We start from the raw sequence: 24,524 nt of genomic DNA, 5'->3' as shown, positions 1-24,524 counted from the left end.
TTTTTTTTTATAAATAAATTTTTATTAATTTTAACGGGGTGACATCAATAAATCAGGGTACATATATTCAAAGAAAACATGTCCAGGTTATTTTGTCATTCAATTATGTTGCATACCCATCACCCAAAGTCAGATTGTCCTCCGTCACTCTCTATCTAGTTTTCTTTGTGCCCCACACCTCCTCCTCCCCTTCTCCCCCTCCCATTAACCACCACACTCTTGTCCATGTCTCTTAGACTCGTTTTTATGTCCCACCAATGTATGGAATCATGCAGTTCTTGGTCTTTTCTGATTTACTTATTTCAATCCATATAATGTAATCAAGATCCCACCATTTTGTTGTAAATGATCTGATGTCATCATTTCTTATGGCTGTCATTTCATATGTCTTATGGTACATCATTTCACATGTACCATAGTGTACATGTGCCACATTTTCTTTATTCAGTCTTCTATTTTTTTTTCTTTTACAATGCTTAAAGCCTTTAAGCAAACTCTTGGCCAATACAGCAAGAATCCATAAAAGAGTAGTGTCCTTATGCCCTGGCCGGTTGGCTCAGTGGTAGAGCGTCGGCCTGGCGTGCAGGAGTCCTAGGTTCGATTCCTGGCCAGGGCACACAGGAGAAGTGCCCATCTGCTTCTCCACACCTTCCCCTCTCCTTCCTCTCTGTCTCTCTCTTCCCCTCCCACAGCTAAGGCTCCATTGGAGCAAAGATGGCCTGGGCGCTGAGGATGGCTCCATGGCCTCTGCCTCAGGCGCTAGAATGGCTCTGGTTGCAACAGAGCGATGCCCCAGTTGGGCGGAGAATCGCCCCCTGGTGGGCATGCCGGGTGGATCCCGGTCAGGCGCATGTGGGAGTCTGTGTGACTGCCTCCCTGTTTCCAACTTCAGAAAAATACAAAAAAAAAAAAAAAGAAAAAAGAGAGAGTAGTGACTTTAACATGTTCACCAAGTCCAAGTTGGCACCAACATCATTTCTAATCCCTGCAAATGCAACCCAACCCCAGTTCAGTCCGTTAGGAGCTGTCACAAGGAGCAGGAGTCCAGGAAAAGCCGCATGGCACTGGAATTGTTGTCACAATTCTATACTTTGCAGCTCATGTCCAAGTCGCAATGACCGCTGCTTCTAGCTGGTACTGAAAAAGCCACCTGCGGCATGTGTGGAGATGGAGCTTCTGTTCTCCTCTGCCTGGAGAGATGAGACCAGGTTGCTTTTCCCTGGAGCTCTGCGACTGTGGCGTGGTAAAGAGAACCTTGGGTGGCAAAGGTTAATTCATAATAGAAGTTGGCAAAAAGGGGAAAGAGAGCTCTAAATTAGGAGTAGGTCCCAGCCTGAAATATGAGTGGGGCATTGAGGTAGGAGGAATAAAGGAAACACTATATATTAAACAAAGCAGCAGAAAATAGGACTATCATCACTCACAACAGAGATCTTTGAGGGAAGAATAAAAAACCTGACTATTCAGGCAAGACATAGTTAAGTGGCCCTTGCGCAATGAGATCAGTTTACCTGCTTCTTGGAAGAAATACCCTAGGCTCATCCACAGTGTCGTAGATGGGGCCGACGGCCCTGGGCACCTTCAGCCTTCAGTGGCAAACCCCAGGATTCTAGGCAAGGTTAGGTCATAGGTGACTGGAGCAAGGCTGGAAGAGACTGAACCCTCCCTTAGAGGAGTGAGGGGGAAGCCTACCTTCCAGTGCCCCTTTTTCCTCACAGCAAAGGTGTGTAAGCCTGGCAGGCTTTAACTCAATGACCTTCCTAGTCACTATTGAAGCAGGACCCAGATGAAATCCTATGAGACCCTTTTGGGGCGTTGGAGCCTTTAAAAGGCATATCCTAAAAGCTGGTAGTTCACCTGATCTCTATTGGGCTTTTTCTGCCTCTTGGTACCTTAAAAGCCATGCTCAGAAGATCTCGCTGAGGGGTTTGAGGATCCCCATCCGCCTATATAAACCTTTTCCGTATCTCTGGAGCTATTTGGGAAAAGACAAACCAGTGTTATTATCTGGATCAAATAAAAGAAGATAGAAGTTTGCAGGAGAAAAAAATTTGGCATCTCCTGTTCATCAGCATTCAAAAGAAATTAAAAAATTTTTAAGTAAAAAGCATGATATGGTAGACCTGTAGGAGTTCCAGGATATGACTCCCCCCTTTTAAATTTTTGCTGGGTACACTTTAATAATACCTTGACTTGAAAGATTGTAAGAAATACTCATAATTCGAAAGGTTTGACAAAATACAGTAAATGCTTTTGCTACATATGCAGGAGCGTTGTCAGTTTAACCAATTTAGGAAATCCAATAATAGAAAAATGCATACAATGAGCTATAACATGCTTAGCAGCCTTTCCTGTTCTGACAGGTTACTATAAATCCAGAATAGGTATCCACTGTAACGTGGACATAGGACTGTTTGCCAAATGAAGGTATATGAGTAACATCCATTTGCCAAAGTTGTCCTGGTAGGAGTCCTTGAGGGTTAACTCCAAATTAAGGGACAGATTGTAGTATAGACCCTTGGACAGGGTTTACCAGTCTGCCGTGCTGCTTCCCAAGAAAGTTGAAACTGTTTACACAGGGCTGCAGCGTTCTGGTGATGAATAGTATGAGACTGAATTGCTCGATCTATCATGGTTGCTCCAAATAATTTTCTTTTGGGTAGCTTGATCAATAAGGGCATTCCCTTGTGCTAAAAGCTCCAGGAGCATGGAGTGAGCTCGAGTATGTCCTATAAAACATGGAGCTCTATGTTGACATACAAGTCTTTGAAGAAGGAGGAACTGCTGAAATAGTTCATCAGCGGTTGTCCCTAAGACAGCAGTCTTTATAGTGGAAACAATCATAGGTAAGTATTTGCTGTCTGTATATAGATTAAAGGAGGAATATGGCAAATGCTGAAAAGCCATGATAATGGCATATAATTCTAGTCTTTGAGCTGATTTTAAGTTGACTGTTTCAGTATAAAGTTGTCCATTGATTTGCAAAAGCGATTTGCCATTTAGTGGAAGTTTCCCAGAGCCGTTGTTGTTGATCCTTTGAATAAAAGAACAACAATAATTTTGAGGCTCAAAACCTATAAGCTGTAAGGGTCACCTATGCTCCTTGATAATCCAGGAGGCGACAAGATCAAAATATGGAAGTGTATTCCATGGGCTATTAGATGGTTCAATGTGCCCAAGCTGTAGCTGCTCTTGTACTAATTGAGCAGCTGCCCTAAGTTTCTCCTGAGAAAGGGGCCATTGGTCTACCCATACAGGATTATCTGATTTCCAAGTAATTGGGTCTGCACAATGCATTATTGGGGTAGCTGGAGCTACCAAGGCCCCTATGCTAAATTTTGATATCCTAATCCACACCTTCTGGTATTGGGTGCCACTTCTATGGGGGTGAAAATTCCTCACTGTTCTTTCCCTAGTCCCTTAGTGGGCAAAAATCCCCGATCAAGCATCTGAGTACTGACTAAACCATTAGGACTGACAAGCAACGCTCCCGTATTTTTCAAAACATCTCTACCCCACAAATTAACTGGCCATCCAGGGAGCACATAAGGCTTAAAAAAATCCAGAATGACCTTCTTAATCTTCCCAATGTAAAAAACTAGAGCTTTGTTGAGAGGATTTACTCTGCCCTATACCTTGTAATTCTGTGGCTGCTGCATGAATGGGCCAGGAAGGAGGCCAGTGTAGCTTAACAATAACAGATACATCAGCTCCAGTATCTAAAAGTCCTTTAAATTTATGTCCATGTATTGTTAGTTTCATTTCAGGGCGTTCCTGACCTATTTTTTTTTAAATCCAATTGGCAAAATCAGAGGAGCCAAATCACCAATTTTCTTGGGGCCCCTTTTGCAGGATGTGGCCTGAGAAGCAGAATTAGCACCCTTATACTATTCTTCTAACTGCCTGAATTAGCCATGAGACAAATTCCTTTTTTTTTTAAAATTAATTTTAATGGGGTGACTGATAAGTCAGGGTATATATGTTCAGAGAAAACATCTCTAGGTTATTTTGACATTTGATTATGCTGCATTCCCATCACCCAAAGTCCAGTTGTCTTCTGTCACCTTCTAACTGGTTTTCTTTGTGCCCCTCCCCTCCCCCAACCCCTTCCCTCTCCCCCCCCCCATAACCCCCACACTCTTGTCCATGTCTCTTAGTCTCATTTTTATGTCCCACCTATGTATGGAATCACATAGTTCTTGGTTTTTTCTGATTTACTTATTTCACTCAGTATAATGTTATCAAGGTTCATCCATGTTGTAAATGATCCGATGTCATCATTTCTTATGGTTGAGTAGTATTCCATAGTATATATGTACCAAAGCTTTTTAATCCACTTGTCCACTGACGGACACTTGGGCTGTTTCCAGATCTTTGCTATTGTGAACAATGCTGCCATAAACATGGGGGTGCATTTTTTCTTTTGAAACAGTGCTATGGTGTTCTTGGGGTATATTCCTAACAGTGGTTTAGCTGGGTCAAAAGGCAGTTCGATTTTTAATTTCTTGAGGAATCTCCATACTGTTTTCCACAGTGGCTGCACCAGTCTGCATTCCCACCAGCAGTGCAGGAGGGTTCCGTTTTCTCCACATCCTCGCCAGCACTTATTCTGGGTTGTTTTGTTGATGAGCGCCATTCTGACTGGTGTGAGGTGATATTTCATTGTGGTTTTAATTTGCATTTCTCTAATAATTAGTGATGTTGAGCATTTTTTCATATGCCTATTGGCCATCTGTATGTCCTCTTTGGAGAAGTGTCTATTCATTTCTTTTGCCCATTTTTGGATTGGATTGTTTGTCTTCCTGGTATTAAGTTTTACAAGTTCTTTATAAATTTTGGTTATTAACCCCTTATCAGATGCATTGTCAAATATATTTTTCCATTGTATAGTTTGTCTTTTTATTCTGTTCTTATTGTCTTTAGCTGTGCAGAAGCTTTTTAGTTTGATAAAGTCCCATTTGTTTATCCTGTCTTTTATTTCACTTGTCTGTGGAGACAAATCGGCAATTATATTGCTGCGAGAAATGTCAGAGAGCTTACTGCCTATGTTTTCTTCTAAGAAGCTTATGGTTTTACGGCTTACATTTAAGGCTTTTATCTATTCTTATGTGTCTTAATTAGCAAATACTAGCTTAACTTGAATGTATAAATCCTTTTTATGTAATAGTACAAATTTTTTAAGGTTCAAGCATCATTTACATATTTTAAAATTTACATATATATATATATTTTTTTCTTCCCCTAGGTCATCGGAGTTCTGGATGATTGCCTGTGTGATATTGAGAGCATTGATAACTTTAACACCTTTAAAATCTTCCCCAAAATAAAAAAGTTGCAAGAACGAGACTACTTCCGTTATTACAAGGTATGGTTATAATTTTTATGCTGTTGGTACCAAAGATTTTTAGATAACTGTCTAAAGATGTTACTTTATCACACTTTTTGAAAACCCGTCTTTGACTCTTCTTGGCACCGTGTGTAAATCATTTATCATTGGATGTATTGAGTATTAGACCGAACACCTGTCAGCCTTTCGAACACTAAAAATCTGACTCCTCTCCCTGTGTTTGGGGAACTTTTCAGCTTTCACTTCCTGTTTTGTTCTTTTTTTTCTCTTATTTTTTGCATTTTTCTGAAGCTGGAAAGGGGGAGGCAGTCAGACAGCCTCCTGAATGTGCCCGACCAGGATCCACCTGGCACGCCCACCAGGGGGCGATACTCTGCCCCTCTGGGGCATTGCTCTGTTGCATCCAGAGCCATCCTAGCACCTGAGGCAGAGGCCACAGAGCCATCCTCAGCGCCTGGGCCATCTTTGCTCCAATGGAGCCTCGGCTCCGGGAGGGGAAGAGAGAGACAGAGAGGATGGAGAGGGGAAGGGGCGGAGAAGCAGATGGGCACTTCTCCTGTGTGCCCTGGCCGGGAATCAAACCCGGGACTCCTGCACCCTAGGCCGACACTCTACCACTGAGCCAACCGGCCAGGGCCTTCACTTCCTGTTTTGAGGCAGATACTCCTCCCTCTACAGAAGCTGAAAATGCCAGAGACTTATTTTGTCCGCCTGCCTTGTAACCATACAGTCACACCAACCCAGGCTTTGAGCTGAGCTGATGGCAGTATCATGTGCTAGCGTCGTTCACCATGTAAAGTGCTACAGTAGCGGATGGTCACTGGTGGCTCCCTGGGAGAGCGCTGGCCAGCCTAAGCATGCAGATGATAGTGTAGGATTGGTTCTTACACCTGACAGCCTTCTCCAGACCTTTACAGAGTAACCAGTGACAGTTCAGAGGCAGCAGCCGTAAGGCTATGTTCAAAAGAACAGTGTTTTAAAAGCTGCTCTTGTGTTTTGCCTGTGCTCTTATTCTCAATGTTCAGTTGGGTTTAGAATTTCTTTGATTTCATTTTTAGTTTATTTTAAAAATTGAGCATGATTTTCTCTTTTATCCTGATTCTGTATGGGCTATCTTAGTTCCTTAAATATTTTTAAGGATTAAAAAAAATAGCCAGTATTTTGGCAGTTTTAAGTTATGCAGGAAGGTAACAAGCTAGAGAATTAAAGATTAGGGAACCTATCGTTATTACCCTGTCAGCACCAAAAATATCTAAAAAAGTGAATGTTTTTCTTTTTTTTTTTTTTTTTTGTATTTTTTCAAAGTGAGAAGGGGGTGTGTGGAGACAGACAGACAGACTCCTGCATGCGCCTGACCGGCATCCACCTGGCAAGCCCACCACGGGGCGATGCTCGGCCCATCTGGGGTGTTGCTCCACTGCAACTGGTACTATTCTACTGTCTGAGGCAGGGGCCATGGAGCCATCCTCAGTGCCCCGGCCAACTTCGCTCCAATGGAGCCTTGGATGCAGGAGAGTAAGAGAGAGAGACAGAGAGGAAGAGAGGGGGAAGGGTGGAGAAGCAGATAGGCACTTTAAAAAAATTTTTTTTTTGTTGATTTGAGGGGAAGAGATTGAGAGAGAGAGAGAAGCATCAACTTGTTCCATTTAGTTGTGCCCTCATTGGTTGCTTCTCGTACATGCCCTGACTGGGGATCAAACCCGCGACCTTGGTGCAGTGAGATAACACTCTATCCACTGAACCACCTGGCCAGGGCCTATACAGAATGCTTTCGGAATGCATATTTTACACATATTTCAAAGAGTAATCTATGCCTAAAGAAACAATCGAGTGTCTTGTATTCTAGGCATTTTACATATGAATAAGATAGGTTAGAATAGCTTCTAATTCTCACCCTAAATTTATAAATCTATCTGCATTTGTAGCTGCTTTCTTCTATTTCCTTTCTACTACTAGGTTTAACTATATGGAATTGTTGCTGTTAATAGGTCAAAATGGTTGAATAATGCCAATACCATGTGGTTCAGTCCATCACAGTGGAGGAAATGTCTCTTTTTTATTATTAAAATTTTATATATTCGTTATAGAGAGAGGAGAGAGAGAGAGAAAGGGCAAGGAGGAATGGGAAGCATCAACTCATAGTTGCTTCCCATATGTGCCTTGACTGGACAAGCCCAGCATTTCAAACTGGTGATCTCAGTGTTCCATGTGGAGTGATTTTTTTTTTTTATAAGCACATGTGCATGTGAGAAAGAGAGGGAGGGAGGGAGGGCAAGAGAGAGAGATGAAAAGCATAAACTCATAGTTGTGGCAGCTTAGTTGTTCACTGATTGCTTCTCATGATCCTTGATGGGGGGGGGGGGAGAGGAGGGGCTCCAGCTGAGCCTGTGACCCCTTGCTCAAGCCAGCAACCTTGGGCTTCAAGCCAGTGACCTTTGGGCTCAAGCCAACGACCATGGGATAATGTATATGACCCCACGGTCAAGCTGGCAAACCATGCTCAAGTTGGCAAACCTGCACTTAAGCTGGTGAATCCACACTCAAGCCTGCTACCTCTGGGTTTCAAACCACTGCACCACCACCCGGTAGGCCAGGTAGATTGTTTATCCACTGAGCCACCACAGGTCAGGCGAAGTGTCCCGTCTGTCAAAGGTTATCTCTCACAGAGCGTCCAGATCACATGTCCGTGCAGTCTGTCATGGTCCTCAATCTTTCATTCCTCTCTTTTGGGGTTGTATCTTCTATTTCTGTATCCCTACAAGCCAGGCCAATAACAGGCACTCAAATATTTGAATAAATGAATGACTATCTCATTTACTATTTTTACTGAGCTCTGTTAGCTCAGTGTTAACCACATTTTGCAAATGAAGAAACAATGGCTTAGGTATTTTAAGTCGAAGTTTTATTAAGGGAAGGTGTGTAGCAGCTCAAAAAATTGAAAGATAAACAGAAGCCACATATTTCAGGAAAGATGGAAATTAGAGCAGGAGCTCATGACCATCTCTTTATGGTGCCACCCAAATTTTGGATCAAATTCACCATTTCCCCATAATTTTTGCAACACATAATTATGTAAGGGTCAGATTCCTGGGAGAAAGGGCCTAATTGGTCTAGGTAGGGTCATGTGACCACTTGATAGAAAGAGGGAAAACCACTTGGTTAACAGTCCTGATTGCATACACGTAGAGGAAGTCTTTGTTTATCAAAGGAAAGTTAGAGGATGTGACAGAAGGAGAAATGAAAGCTGGACAGGTCCTCAGCCAGCCAACACACAATTTATCCTTCTACATGAAATTTAAAAAATGTTCTTCCCAACATAATGAAATTCCTCCGGTATAACCAGAATATTCCCCAAGGTGAGGAATACAGTGCTCTGGTTAATGTATTTAGCTCCAGGTATAGGATATTTGGGTGCTATCTACCTGTGAATTAAACAAAAAGGAAATTGAACCAGTATCCTCTGTATATCACAGTGGCAGAAAAGAAAAACTAAGAGGAAAGATTAATTTTAAACATACTCATGTTACTGCAGGAAGGAGCTGGAGGCAGGAGCAGCAGTGTGGCTCTGCCCTGGCCAGTGGGCTGCTGACGCTGGTGTTGATAGTTTCTGTCCTGTGCTGCCCAGTCCAGTCCTTTCCTCACCCAGTACCTCACCTTGTAGCAGGCTGTGTTCTAAGGGCTGTGGATACAGTAAACAAGACAAAGACTCTGACTTCAGGGAGCTTTTATTCTGATTAGGCAGACAACCAAATAATAAAATATAATTTTATGTGGTTATGAGATAAGTGCTATTGAGAGAAATAAAGTGAAGTAGGAGGTAGAACGGAGTTGGAAACGTAGGTAGCCCTATTTAAAAGAGGTTGGTCAGGAAAGAAATGTATATGTGCTGTGCCATTTGAACAAAGACCTTCCTCCTGTGACAAAGTAGCCTGTGACAGTGTCTGGGAACAGACATTCTGGGGAAGGGGACTGGAACTGCAGGCAGAAGGAGTTAGACTGCTTTGGGAATTAAGACGACTGGTGTACTGTAGGGAAGTGGGGGAGGTGGAGAGTTGGAGAGGTAGAAGGGGCTGGAGGGAAAAAAAATTAGGGGGCCTTACTGAACACATGAAGATGTTGAGATTAAGTGTAATAGGAGCTACTGGAGAGATTTGTACAAAGTAGAGTGTACTGATATGAGACAGGAACTAGAGAAACCATTCAGGAGGCTGTTACAGCAGTCCAGGTAAAATGGGGTATGGATTTGGGAGAGGATGTAGAGTTAGAAGAGAAGACAAATGATCACCTTAGTGTTGTATATGAAAGGTAACACCAACAAGCTTTGCTTACGGATTGAATGTTAGGTGTGAGGATAGAAACAAAATCAAACGTGATGCCTAAGTTTTGAGCATATTACCAAAAAGTACATCATGACCAAGTGGGTTTTATTCGAAGAATGCAAGGATAAACCTTTTAGGTTTTTAACACATTCCTGATTTTTAGAAAATTTAATAAAGTCAGAATGATGAGTACTTCCTTAACATAATAATTTCAGTCCTAGCATTAGCATCGCCAGTATCTTACTTATGGGGAAACACTAAAGGAATTCTCACTTAGGTCAGGAGCTAAGAAGGTGCCCACACTCTCCTTGACTGTTGGAGGCACTAGCCAGTATAGTTGAACAAAAAGAAAACAACTAGAGATAAAAAAAATTTTTTTAAATTACCATATTTTTTGTTCCATAAGATGCACTCCCCCCCCAAAGTGGAGGGGAAAATGCCCGTGTGTCTTTTTAATATTATTGATTTAAATTTATTGTGTTTACCTAGATTCAAGTGTCCAACCAAATACATACCCCCACCCCCCTTGTTCCCCTCAACATCCCTTTTGCCCTCTCCCCCTAATGTCTTCCTCCCTTCCCTCCAGGATTTGCCTTTCTCTCTCTATAACGCTTGTTATGTGTATATAATTTCACCAATCTCTTTCCCTTCTCTGATCCCATCCTCTCATCCTCTTTCCCTCTGTCCACTTTCCGTCTGGTCCCTTTGATCCCGCCTCTGCCTCTATTCTGTTCCTCAGTTCACATTGTTCATTAGATTCGTCAAATGAGTGAGGTCATACGATATTTTTCTTTCTCTGCCTGGCTTATTTCACTTAACATAATAGTTTCCAGGTCCATCCATGTTGTCACAAAAGGAAAGATTTTCTTTTTTTTCATAGCCCCATAGTATTCCATAGTATATATGTACCACAGCTTTTTAATCCACTCGTCCACTGACGGGCACTTGGGCTGTTTCTAGATCTTGGCTATTGTAAACAATGCTGCCATAAACATGGGGGTGCATTTCTTCTTTTGAAACAGTGATTTGGTGTTCTTAGGATATATTCCTAAAAGTGGTATAGCTGGGTCAAAAGGCAGTTCGATTTTTAATTTCTTGAGGAATCTCCACACTGTTTTCCACAGTGGCTGCACCAGTCTGCATTCCCACCAGCAGTGCAGGAGGGTTCCCTTTTCTCCACATCCTCGCCAGCACTTATTCTGGGTTGTTTTGTTGATGAGCGCCATTCTGACTGGTGTGAGGTGATATTTCATTGTGGTTTTAATTTGCATTTCTCTAATGATTAATGATGTTGAGCCTTTTTTCATATGCCTACTGGCCATCTGTATGTCCTCTTTGGAGAAATGTTTATTCATTTCTTTTGCCCATTTTTTTTCCTCTTTTTTACAGAGATAGAGAGTCAGAGAGAGGGATAGATAGGGACAGACAGACAGGAACGGAGAGAGATGAGAAGCATCAATCATCAGTTTTTTGTTGCAACACCCTAGTTGTTCATTGATTGCTTTCTCATATGTGCCCTGACCACAGGCCTTCAGCAGACCGAGTAACCCCTTGCTCAAGCCAGCAACCTTGGGTTCAAGCTGGTGAGCTTTGCTCAAACGAGATAAGCCCATGCTCAAGCTGGCGACTTCAGGGTCTTGAACCTGGGTTCTCCACATCCCAGTCTGATGCTCTATCCACTGCGCCACTGCCTGGTCAGGCTCTTTGCCCATTTTTTGATTGGATTGTTTATCTTCCCGGTGTTGAATTTTACAATTTTTACAAAGTTCTTTATAAATTTTGGTTATTAACCCCTTATCGGACATATTGTCAAATATATTCTCCCATTGTGTAGTTTGTCTTTTTATTCTGTTCTTATTGTCTTTGCTGTGCAAAGACACATTTTTTGTTTGATATAGTCCCATTTGTTCATCCTGTCCTTTATTTCACTTGCCCGTGGAGATAAATCAGCAAATATATTGCTGTGAGAGATGTTGGAGAGCTTACTGCCTATGTTTTCTTCTAAGATGGTTATGGTTTCACGACTTACATTTAAGTCTTTTATTCATTTTGATTTTATTTTTGTGTATGATGTAAGTTGGTGATCTAGTTTCATTTTTTTGCAGGTAGCTGTCCAGTTTTCCCAACACCAGTTGTTAAAGAGATTGTCTTTACTCCATTGTATGCTCTTACTTCCTTTGTCAAATATCAATTGTCCATAAAGGTGTGGGTTTATTTCTGGGTTCTCTGTTCTGTTCTATTGATCTATATGCCTGTTCTTATGCCAGTAACAAGCTGTTTTGAGTACAATGGCTGTGTAGTATAACTTGATATCAGGAAGTGTTATACCTCCCACTTTATTCTTCTTTTTCAAGATTATTGAGGCTATTTGTGTTCTTTTTTTGGTTCCATATAAATTTTTGGAATATATGTTCTATATATTTGAAGTATGTCATTGGTATTTTAATAGGAATTGACTTGAATTTATAAATTCCTTTGGGTAATATAGACATTTTAATGATGTTTATTTTTCCTATCCATGAGCACAATATATGCTTCCACTAGTTTGTATCTTCCTTGATTTCTTTTATCAATGTTTTAATATTTTCCGAGTACAAGTCTTTAACCTCCTTGGTTAAATTTACTCCTAGATACTTTATTTTTTTTGTTGCAATAGTGAAGGGGATTGTTTTCTTAATTTCTCTTTCAGACAGTTCATTGTTGGTGTGTAAAAATGCCTCTGATTTCTGAGTATTAATTTTATATCCTACCACTTTGCTGAATTCATTTATCAGGTCCAGTAGTGTTTTGACTGAGACTTAAGGGTTTTCTATGTACAGTATCATATCATCAGCAAATAATGATAGTTTTACTTCTTCTTTTTCAATTTGGATGCCTTTTATTTCTTCTTCTTTTCTGATTGCTGTGGCTAGGTCTTCCAGAAGTATCTTGAATAAGAGTGGTGAAAGGGGGCACGCCTGCCTTGATCCTGATCTTTAGGGTATTGCTTTTAATTTTTGCCCATTGAGTATGATGTTGGCTGTGGGTTTGTCATAGATGGCCTTTATCATGTTGAGGTATGTTCCCTGTATTCCCAATTTGCTGAGAGTTTTGATCATAAATCGGCACTGGATTTTAACAACGCTTTTCCTGCATCTATTGATATAATTATGTGATTTTTCTCTTTCCTTTTGTTTATGTGATGAATCATATTGATTGATTTGCAAATATTGTACCAGCCTTGCCTCCCCAGAATAAATCCGACTTGATCATGATGTATGATATTTTTCATTTATTACTGGATCTGATTTGCTAATACAGTGTGTCCGTAAAGTTATGGTGCACTTTTGACCGGTCACAGGAAAGCAACAAAAGATGATAGAAATGTGAAATCTGCACCAAATAAAAGGAGAACTCTCCCAGTTTCATACCTATTCAGTACAGTTCGATGTGGGCTCACACACAGATTTTTTAGGGCTCCTTAGATAGCTATCCCTATAGCCTCTACAGACTCGTCACTGACTGATGGCCTACCAGAACGGGGTTTCTCCACCAAACTGCCGGTTTTCTTAAACTGCTTATCGCACCGAGTAATGTTATTCCTATGTGGTGGCGCTTCATTATAAACGCGCTGATATTCACGTTGCACTTTGGTCACGGATTCGAATTTAGCGAGCCACAGAACACACTGAACTTTTCTCTATACCGTCCTCATCTCGACTGGCATGGCCGTGGGCTGTATACACGGTGTTACGTCATCATCTGCACATGTACACATGCTGCCACATCATCCTACAGATACTGGGAGGGTTTTTCTTTTATTTGGTGCAGATTTCACATTTCTATCGTCTTTTGTTGCTTTCCTGTGACCGGTCAAAAGTGCACATGACTTTACGGACACACTATTTTGTTGAGGTTTTTAGCATCTAAATTCATCAGGGATATTGGCCTATAGCAGGGGTCCTCAAACTACGGCCCGCGGGCCACATGCGGCCCCCTGAGGCCATTTGTCTGGCCCCCGCCGCACTTCCGGAAGGGGCACCTCTTTCATTGGTGGTCAGTGAGAGGAGCATAGTTCCCATTGAAATACTGGTCAGTTGGTTGATTTAAATTTACTTGTTCTTTATTTTAAATATTGTATTTGTTCCCGTTTTGTTTTTTTTTACTTTAAAATAAGATCTGTGCAGTGTGCATAGGGATTTGTTCATAGTTTTTTTTATAGTCTGGCCCTCCAATGGTCTGAGGGACAGTGAACTGGCCCCCTATGTAAAAACTTTGGGGACCCCTGGCCTATAGTTTTCTTTCTTTGTATTATCTTTGCCTGGTTTTGGAATCAGAATTATGCTCGCCTCATTAAAGGAGTTTGGAAGTCTTCCCTCCTCTTGAATTTTTTTTTTTTGTATTTTTCTGAAGTTGGAAATGGGGAGGCAGTCAGACAGATTCCCGTATGCGCCCGACCAGGATCCACCCGGCATGCCCACCAGGGGGCGATGCTCTGCCCATCTGGGGCGTTGCTCTGTTACAACCAGAGCCATTCTAGTGCCTGAGGCAGAGGCCATAGAGCCATCCTCAGCGCCCGGGCCAACTTTGCTCCAACAGAGTCTCGGCTGCGGGAGGCGAAGAGAGAGACAGAGAGGAAGGAGAGGAGGAGGGGTGGAGAAGCAGATGGGTGCTTCTCCTGTGTACCCTGGCCGGGAATTGAACCCGGAACTCCTGCACGCCAGGCTGATGCTCCACCACTGAGCCAACTGGCCAGGGCCTCCTCTTGAATTTTTTGAAATAGCTTGAGAAGGATAGGAGTTAGTTCTTCTTTGAATATTTGGGGTAAAATTTGACTGTGAAGCCATCTGGCCCAGGGCTTTTGTTTGTTGGGAGTTTTTTGATAACTGTTTCGATTTAATTTGTTATAATCGGTCTATTTAGGTTTTCTGATTCTTCCAGGTTGATTTTTGAAGGATTATATTTTTCAAGGAATTTGTCCATTTCACCTAGGTTGTCTAGTTTTTTGTTGTACAGTTCTTTATAATGTTTTCTTACAATCGTTTGTTCTTTTCATTGCAGGGTTTAATTGTTTATTTGAGCTTTTTCTAGCTTTTTAAGGTCTGCCTGTAATGCTATGAAATTCCCTCTCAGGACTGCTTTTGCTGTGTCCCATAAATTTTGAGTTGTTTTATGTTCATTTTCACTTGTTTCAAGGAAATATTTTATTTCTTCCTTGATCTCATTGTTAACCCATTTGTTATTTAATAACATGCTATTTAGTTTCCAAGTTTTGGAGTGTTTTTTAGTTTTTCTATTAGGGTTGATTTCTAGTTTTATGCCATTGTGATCCAAGTTGATATGATTTCACTCTTCTTAAATTTATTGAGACTTGTTTTGTAAAGATATTAAATTCAGTTGATCTAGTGTGTCCTTTAAGTCTGCTGTTTCTTTGTTAATTTTTTTTCTTGAGGATCTATCCAGTGATGTTAGTGGGGTATTGAAATCCCCTACTATTACAATATTGCTGCTGATCTCACCCTTTGTGTCCATCAATGTATACTTTATATATTTAGGTGCTCTTACATTAGGTCATAGATATTGGGTTGGGGAATAAGTTCGTAGCGTTTTTATATTTTCTTTTACAACGATTTGTTTGCTGTTTGGCAAAGGGTAAGTATTCATTCGATAAAACTCTTTCTGCTCTACAAAACTATGTTAATTGTATTTTTGAGTTATTTAATTTTTTATTAGTTTTGAGGCTTAGAAATGGAATACCCAGGAGGCAAAAATCAACATTTTCGACACCTGCTCTTCTTTGCTTTTCATCGAGGTCAAAAAGCTGCCGAAGCAGCCCGGGACATTTGCGACGTGTATCGAGAAGGTGTCATAGGCGAGTCTACAGCACGGAAATGGTTTGCAAAGTTCAAAAATGGCGACTTTGACGTCGATGACACGTGCCGCAGTGGAAGGCCTTCTGACTTTGATGAAGAACTGGGAAATGCTCGAAAAGAATGCCACGGTCAACAAGGAGCTCTACATTGCCCAGCTACACTGCGTGAATGAGGCTATTCGACAGAAAAGACCTGATCGACATGGTCAAACCATACTCCTTCACGACAACGCCAGGCCCCATGTTGCACAAGTCGTCAAAGCCGCACTCCAAGAGCTCGAATGGGAGGTCCTTCAGCATCCGCCGTATTCTCCGGACCTTGCACCGACCGATTACCATCTTTTCCACTCCCTATCAAACCATATGAAGGGCGTTACCTTCGATAACCAAGAGGTTCTTAAAAACTGGCTCAACAACTTCTTTGACACCAGACCAGGCGATTTTTGGTGGAATGGCATCAACAAATTGGTCGAGAGGTGGGAAGAGGTTGTAAACAGCAACGGCGAATATATAATTGATTTAACTTATTGATATAATTATTGTTTCTTGTTTAAATAAAAGTCTTTGGTAAAAATGCTACAAACTTATTCCCCAACCCAATATTTATAATGGTCGTATCTTCCTGTTGGATTGCTCCTTTCATCATTATGTAGTGACCTTCTTTATCTGTTACTATAGTCTTTGTTTTAAAGTCTATTTTGTCAGATATAAGTATTGGTTCCCCAGCTTTTTTTTCATTTCCATTTGCATGAAATATGTTTTCCATCCCTTTACTTTCAGTCTATGTGTATCTTTTGTTTTGAGGTGAGTCTTTTGTAGACAGTATATGTATGGGTCCTGTTTTTTATCCATGCAGCTACCCTATTTCTTTTGATTGGAGCATTTAATCCATTTACATTTAAGTTTATTACTGATCTGTAATTGTTTATTGTCATTTTATTCTTTAAATCTACATTCTTCTTTTACTAGATTTTTTTCCCCTTTGTTCTGTTTACAACAGGCCCCTTAACATTTCTTGCAGCATTGGTTTGGTTGTAATGAATTCCTTGAAGTTTTTTTTTGTTTTGTTTTGTTTTTTTTTTTGTTTGGGAAGCTTTTAATTTCTCCTTCAATTTTAAATGATAGCCTTGCTGGATAAAGTAGTCTTGGTTATAGGCTCTTGTTCTGCATTACTTTGAGTATTTCTTGCCATTCTCTTCTGGCCTCAAGTGTTTCTGTTGAGAAGTCGGATGTCATCTTTATGGGGGCTCCTTTGTAGGTGATTACTTTTCTCTTGCAGCTTTTAATATTCTTTCTTTATCTCTTAGCTTTGGTATTTTAATTATGATGTGTCTTGGTGTCAGTCTCTTTGGGTTCCTCTTTAATGGGATTCTCTGAGCTTCTTGAACTTGTGTAACTTTTTTCTGCATCAATTTAGGGAAGTTTTCAGAAGCTGTGATTTTCTCAGTCAGGTTCTCTATCCCTTGTTCTTTCTCTTCTCCTTCAGGAATCTCTATTATGAGGATGTTTTTTTCTCTTCATGTTGTCACAGAGCTCTCTTAGAGTTTCCTCAGACTTTTTGATCCTCTTTTTTTTTCAGCGACAGAGAGAGGGATATATAGGGACAGACAGAAACAGAGAGAGATGAGAAGCATCAATTATTAGTTTTTCATTGCAACACCTTAGTTGTTCATTGATTGCTTTCTCATATGTGCCTTGACCATGGGGCTACAGCAGACCGAGTAACCCCTTGCTCGGGCCAGCAACCTTGGGTCCAAGCTGGTGAGCTTTGCTCAAAATAGATGAACCCGCACTCAAGCTGGCGACCTCGGGGTCTTGAACCTGGTTCCTCCCCATCCCAGTGTGACTCTCTATCCTCTGTGCCACCGCCTGGTCAAGTGATCCTCTTTTCTTTTTGATGCTCTGCTTCCATGCTTTTGGTTTTCTTGTCCTTTAAATCGCTCTGCCTCTTGGTGCACGGCCACCTGGTTCCACCCCCTGCAGGTGCCTGGGATGCTTCATTGCTCTGGGGTCCATCTCATGCCATTCAGGGGATGCCTCGTTTGGCAGGGTTCCGCTGTGGCAGGTGCCTGTGGGAGGCCTCTCCTGGCTCCGCCCCTTGCTGCTGCTACCCTGGCTGCCTCGCTGGGCTCCACCTCCCTTCACTTGCAGGCCAAGCGCCATGGCCTCCAATGCAACCAGGCCCTCCCACCCTTCAGAGTGTACTCAGTAGGTTGGGGGGCCATGTAGCTCAGACCTCAGCACTTCAATTCTGTGTCCCTGACATGCCCCCTGCTTCTAAGTGACTCTCTGCACTGACTGGAGCAGGAGAGCCTCTGGTGGGTGGGGTAATTTCTTCCCTTTGCTGGCTTGGTTCTCCCAGGATGAATGGGCACTTTAGGTTTGGGGAGTGACCCAGTACAGGGGTCAGGGTGGCTGTCCCACACAGTCTCTCTCTGTGCCCCTGCGACTACACTCTCCTTTTGCAACTCCAGTCTTCTCTGTGCTCCCCGCTCCCGGGGCCCCTGGTAAGTGGCTGTGAACGAGGTTTTCTGCATGGTCCCTTTAAGACAGAGCCTGGGTCTGAGAGTTCTGTCTCCCTCTTGCTAACAGTAGCCCAGCTCTTCTTTCAGCTAAATACTGTTCGTACACCTCCTCTAGTCTCTTGGGCTCCAGACTGGGGTTCCAGTCCTGGGGCTGAGGAACCACTATTCTCTGGGAAACCCACCCTACCGTGCGAGACCTTCCGGGCCGCCTCTTGCTCCTGGGAGAGGGGCAGCCCTTTCCGCGTCTCTGCCCTTCCTACCAGTTCAGTGTGGTTCCTTCGGTGATGCTTGGTTATAGATTCCTCTTAGTTTAGTCCAAAGTTGGTTTTTCAAGATGATTATTCCTAAGTTAAGTTGTAATCCACTTTGGTTCTGGGAGGTGGGAGTTGTAAAGTCCACCTACTCCATTGCCTTTTTCCCTCCAATGCCCGTGTGTCATATGGAGCGAAAAATATGGTATTTATTCATTGATTTGAGAGAGAAAGAGACAAAGAGAGAGATATTGATTTGTTGTTCCACTTATTTATATACTCATTGTTTGATTCTTATATGTGCCCTGACTGGGGATTGAACCTGCAACCTTGGCTTATTGAGACAACATTCTTAACTAACTGAGCTACCCAGTCAGGGCCTATAGACAAAAAGTTTTAAAGATTAAGTAAAAATGACAAAAAGTATACCTAGGAAACTCAAAGAAAATAGTATGATGAACACAAACAATAAAAAGTATGTAGTGGGTTGTAAACTTAATAAGCAAAAATCAGTGTTTTCATAATTACATATAATAACAGGTTATAAAATAGAAGAGAAACCCCTATTTACATTAGTTATGAATAAAGATAAAATATATAAGAATAAATGTATGAAGGTATGTACAAAACCTGAAGCAAGAAAAGCTGTAAAAGCACTCCTGAAAAGCATAAAAATAGGCTTGACCAGGCCCTGGCTGGTTGGCTCAGTGGTAGCGCGTCGGCCTGGCATGCAGGAGTCCTGGGTTCGATTCCTGGCCAGGGAACACAGGAGAAGCACCCATCTGCTTCTCCATCCCTCCCCCTTTCCTTCCTCTCTCTCTCTTCCCCTCCCACAGCCAAGGCTCCATTGGAGCAAAAGTTGGCCCGGATGCTGAGGATGGCTCTGCAGCCTCAGCCTCAGGCGCTAGAGTGGCTCTGGTTGCAACAGAGTGATGCCCCAGATGGGCAGAGCATCGCCCCCTGGTGGGCGTGCCAGGTGGATCCTGGTTGGGCGCATGCAGGAGCCTGTCTGACTGCCTCCATTTCCAACTTCAGAAAAATACAAAAAAAAAAAAAAAATAGGCTTGACCAAATGGACAGATGTCTTTTCTAATTTTTTTTTTTTCTGTATTTTTCTGAAGCCAGAAATGGGGAGAGAGAGTCAGACAGACTCCCGCATGCGCCCGACTGGGATCCACCCGGCATGCCCACCAGGGGGCGACGCTCTGCCCACCAGGGGGCGATGCTCTGCCCCTCTGGGGCGTCGCTCTGTTGCGACCAGAGCCACTCTAGCGCCTGGGGCAGAGGCCGAGGAGCCATTCCCAGCGCCCGGGCCATCTTTGCTCCAGTGGAGCCTCGGCTGCGGGAGGGGAAGAGAGAGACAGAGAGGAAGGAGAGGGGGAGGGGTGGAGAAGCAGATGGGCGCTTCTCCTGTGTGCCCTGGCCGGGAATCGAACCCGGGACTTCTGCACGCCAGGCCGACGCTCTACCACTGAGCCAACCAGCCAGGGCCGTTGGACGGATGTCTTTTGTGTCATAAAAATGTTAATTCTCCCCCAAGTTAATAATGTGATCCTAACAAAAATACCAATAGTTTTTTTTTTTTTTCTGGAGCTGGACAAGTTGTCACAGGGTAAGTTCCGTGGAAGCCAATTCTGAGACAGAGCTGAGTGTATAGAGGTTAATTAGGGACTACTCTTGAAACCAACAAGTTAGGGAAAGAAAAGGAAGGGAGGAAGTCAGGATGGGGAGAGGAAGAAGTTAAGCTGTGGGCCAGCCTTAGTGAAGACCTCATGGCCCTTTGGATGACCCTTCAGAGCTGTCCTCACTGGGGGGAGGGTCCAGGCCTTTAAATCACCACATCCGTCATTGGATGAAGGCCATCACAAGAAGGGGTGGGGTGACCTTGGGCAAAGTGGCCCTCTTCAGTGGAGGCTGGCTGCCTGCAACACTTCAGAAGCCCTTTATTTCTGAAGGGTCACCTGAGCAGGTGTTACAGTGTCTTCCACAGTCCACTCCTTGCACTGTGTATTCATTATCTACTGCTGCGTAAAAAATTAGCCTGAAACTTAGCAACTTAAAATAGCCAACTGAGAAGGTGTTATTTGAAGAAGACCTAAAGGGGGTGAGAAAGGAAGACATGTGGGTATCTGGAGAGTGCTTTCAGGCAAAGGAAGCAGCAGGAGCAAAGGCCCTGAGGCCAGAGTGCTTCATATATTTGAGGAACCACAGGACGCTAGAGGACTAGGGCAGAAAGCAGGGGACCAGACAACACAGGGCCTTCTTAGAAGGCCAGTCTAGGAACTGAATTTTGAATTGACCATTCAGTGGTGGGATGAGAAAGAGAAGAGATAAGGATAATGCCAAGATTTTAGGTTGAGGAACTGGAGTAATGGAGTTGCTGTTTACTAAGGAGGCAGTTGCTAGAGGGAAGAGCACAGACTTGACACGTTAGTGAGTCTGAGCTGCCTGTGAGTGTACTGTGGAGAGCGGAATGAGGCAAGGGCGTGAGCCCTGGGATGATCTGGAGGAACCGAAAACAGCTTCTAGAATGGCCCTGGAACAGCAGGGAGCCCAGTGTGTGCCCACCAGGAGTGCTGGTGTGGCTGGAGGCATGTGGCAGGGGACAAGGTCAGGGTGGGTAGGAGGCAGGTGAAGGAGGGCCTGGTGAGCTAGCTGCAGACTTTGGGAAGCCTCAGGAAGGATGTGAGGGGGGATTGATGTCCTCTGAATTGTTTCAGAGAGATAGTTATAGTTGCTGGGTAAGAATTAAAGGTAGTGAAAGGAAGCAGAGAGACTTACAATAGTCGAGGCAAGAACTGAGTGAGGGCAGTGGAGGCAGTAGTGGATAATGAACTGTTTGAAGGGAATGGAAAAAGGAGGAATCAAGAATTAAAAAGCTTTTGATCCCTGGTTAACGCACATAAAGGAACAGCTCCATGTTCCTGTCTCTCTGTCTCTCTGTGCCATGCCTTGAGTTTGCTTGGGTGAGCGCGCGCACGCGCGCGCGCGCACACACACACACACACACACACACACACACACACACAAGAATAAAAAAAAACTGTGGTCTTTGACTTGGACAGTTCAGATTCATCTGCAAGCCCCATTGAATTTTTGTCTCCGTCATGTTCAGAATATGACATTGCAGAGTTTCTGTGATGGTTCAAATGCCTTGCATGACTTGTTCCTTGCCTGACCCTCCATCACTGCCTGCCATTCTCCCCCTTCCCCACCAGAAGTCCATGAATTGATGGTTTTCAATTCTCAGAAGTGTCCAAGCTCTGTCACTTTAGCCAAACACACATTCCTCTGATGTTTGTCCCGAAATGTTACCTCCTCCAAAACCTTCAGCCACCAGCCCCATCATTTTCCATCAGGAAAGTCTGGATTTTCCTTCATAACACTCACCACAATTTGTTATTAAACAAATTATTCAGCTGAGCCCTGCACTTGACTTTATTCCTTTTTTGGAGTGTCAGAGGACTAATAACATTTTATTTATTTATTTATTTATTATTAAATTTATTGGTTAATAAAATCATAGAGGTTTCCAATTAATATTACATCTAGTGTCTGAAGAATGGCAGTCATTTAAATTCTGAACTGCACAAGTGCCTTGGACAGGAAGCTTCTCCTTATTCACCACTTGTGTCCCTGGTACCCAGCATGGTGACACTGAAGAGAGTATTGCAGAATTGTGACACATGTTTGCTCATGTAATTTATTCTTTCTCTCGAGGTTAATCTGAAGCGACCGTGTCCTTTCTGGGCAGAAGATGGCCATTGTTCAATAAAAGACTGTCACGTGGAGCCTTGTCCAGAGGTAACATACATTAACCCAGAGGCCTGTTCTTGGATAGGATCTACAACTGACTGACTTTTATTTCATGCTTTCTTGAATCTGCATCATTTCATAGACAAAGAAAATACTACTAAACCTTAAATTTCAAATTTAGAATGGGAATTAAAGCACATAAAGTGGGGAAATTTTAGGCTTGGAATTAGGTCTCTAATTGGTCTTACAATGGAAAAAGATGGCTACACTTTTTAGTAATGGAATGTTAAATTTTAGATTTTGTGGGGTTTTTTGTTTTTTTTTGTTTTTTTACAGAGACAGAGAGAGAGTCAGAGAGAGGGATAGACAGGGACAGACAGACAGGAACGGAGAGATGAGAAGCATCAATCATTAGTTTTTTGTTGCGCATTGCAACACCTTAATTGTTCATTGATTGCCTTCTCATACGTGCCTTGACCGCGGGCCTTCAGCAGACCAAGTAACCCCTTGCTCGAGCCAGCGACCTTGGGCTCAAGCTGGTGAGCTTTTGCTCAAACCAGATGAGCCCTCGCTCAAGCTGGCGACCTTGGGGTCTCGAACCTGGGTCTTCCGCATCCCAGTCCGATGCTCTATTCACTGCACCACCGTCCGGTCAGGCAGATTTTGTGTTTTGACATCTAGCATAATTAATTGTATTTTTTAATCAGTAATTTGTTGTTAGCTATACAGTATTTTCATTTTACTTTCTGCTTTGGCTTATAATACATGGTCTTTTGTGACTGGCTTTTGCTTAGCATAACATTTTCAAGGTTCACTCACATTGTAGGGTGTATCAGAAGTTACTGTTGCTTAGTAATACTTTATTGTATTAAAAACCTCATCTTGTGTATTCATCAGTTGATGGACATTTGGGTTGTCTCCACATTTTGGTTACTGAGAATAATGCTGCTATGAACATTCAGGTGCAAGTTTTTGTGTGGACATATGTTTTTAGTTCTCTTAAGTGCACACCTTGGAGTGCAGTTGCTGGATCATACTAAACTTTAACTGTTCTTGAGGAACTGCCAAGCTCTTTCCAATGTAGCTGCACCATTTTGCATTCCCAGCAATACTGTGATGGTTCCAATTTCTGTGCACACCTGTCAACATTTGTTATCATTTGTCTTTTTTATTTTAGCCATCCTTGTTAATGGTATCTCATTTTGGTTTTGATTTGCATTTCCCTGATGGCCAATAATGTTAAGTATCTTTTCAGGTACTTATTGACCATTTGTATATCTTTGGAGAAATGTCTGTTTAGACCTTTGCTCATTTTTTAGAGTTACTGTTTTATTGCTGAATTGTAGAGTTGTTTGGCTTTGTACAGTATGTATTTTTAAGTTGTTTTATGTTAAAATATTTATTGTCTACAGTGAGTTATCCTCCTTAGTCTTAAGTTTCTAATAAGAATAAATGAAAGTGTTATTTGTAAATGAATCCCAAACATAAGAAATACGACATTTATATGCATTTCAAAATTCCTGTGTATTCCCATTCCAATCCTATTACCTGCCCTTTTTCCCCAGAGGTAAAAATGATCCCTTCATGTTGTTCTTTCAAGTGATGTGAGGATATTTGTATTTCTCTATCTTTGGGGTAAAATTCAGTAGGCATTTCATATTGAACTCACACTTGCCATGACACAGAGTTAAATTTGACATTCCATAATTTGGAGTGTAATCACGAGGGTCACAATTTTGTAATTCTCAGACTGCTGCATATTGTTTGTGTTAGTGGCAACAAGTAGATTTATTTTGTGCTTGATTTTAGTTATTAACTTTATATTTATAATTACTTTTAATTCTTTTTTGTGATTTTTTATGTTTTCATGATGGTGGTTATTCTGTGGTATTTACGCCATGTTTCTAAATGGCTTGTGCTAAGATTTGCTTTAGGCAAGTTAACTGCATTTAGCATCAGACCTTTTAAATTGCGGTTAGACTTTGACTTTGACACCATACTATGCTATGCTGTGCTGTGCTGTGCTATACTATGCTATACTATGCTAGAGGACCACAGTGGTCAGACGGTACTTTTGGCTAGTATTTATTCCATATTTTAAGTTTGAGGTCTTATAACTGTGACTGTTAGATATGATTTGAGTTTTGCAGCTTTTCTCTTCTACCCTCTGTTAGAGGTACTAGTAGAAAACACTGAAATGATAAAATGCTGGCAGCAAGTAACATTTTTATCTATATAATCTTTTATTGATTAGGAAAAATATATCATTATCATAATCATTATTATTTACATTCTTCAGGCTGATAGGAATATATTTATTTTGATTATTTGGTTTAAATTTAAGAAACATGAAAATTTTTTCATAATTTGCTGTTACTTGATAACCCATGGATTCACACATCAGAAATTGGTCCCCTGGGTTGATCAGAGGGTCAGCCTATGATTGCTTTCAAATATGATTTTTTTTTGAAATTG

At 42.1% G+C, this 24,524-nt stretch overlaps 1 protein-coding gene and 1 non-coding gene across 3 annotated transcripts in view; one reads left to right on the top strand and one right to left on the bottom strand.

Annotated features, from left to right (window-relative positions):
• ERO1B (endoplasmic reticulum oxidoreductase 1 beta) overlaps nucleotides 1-24,524 on the top strand; it is a 66,654-nt gene that overhangs the window by 7,574 nt on the left and 34,556 nt on the right. For both annotated transcript variants that reach the window (XM_066383647.1, XM_066383644.1), the window contains exons 2-3: nucleotides 5,246-5,365; nucleotides 22,014-22,097. In XM_066383647.1, coding sequence (XP_066239744.1) covers nucleotides 5,246-5,365; nucleotides 22,014-22,097 — 204 coding nt within the window. The remainder of the gene's footprint in view (nucleotides 1-5,245; nucleotides 5,366-22,013; nucleotides 22,098-24,524) is intronic.
• TRNAP-AGG (transfer RNA proline (anticodon AGG)) lies at nucleotides 5,909-5,984 on the bottom strand. The gene has a single exon. It is a non-coding gene; the product is annotated as a tRNA-Pro (tRNA).

Source organism: Saccopteryx leptura, chromosome 1 (assembly GCF_036850995.1).
Source record: "Saccopteryx leptura isolate mSacLep1 chromosome 1, mSacLep1_pri_phased_curated, whole genome shotgun sequence".
NCBI lineage: Eukaryota > Metazoa > Chordata > Mammalia > Chiroptera > Emballonuridae > Saccopteryx > Saccopteryx leptura.
The sequence above is the reverse complement of the archived record's forward strand: the minus strand, read 5'-3'. Positions and strand labels throughout refer to the sequence as shown.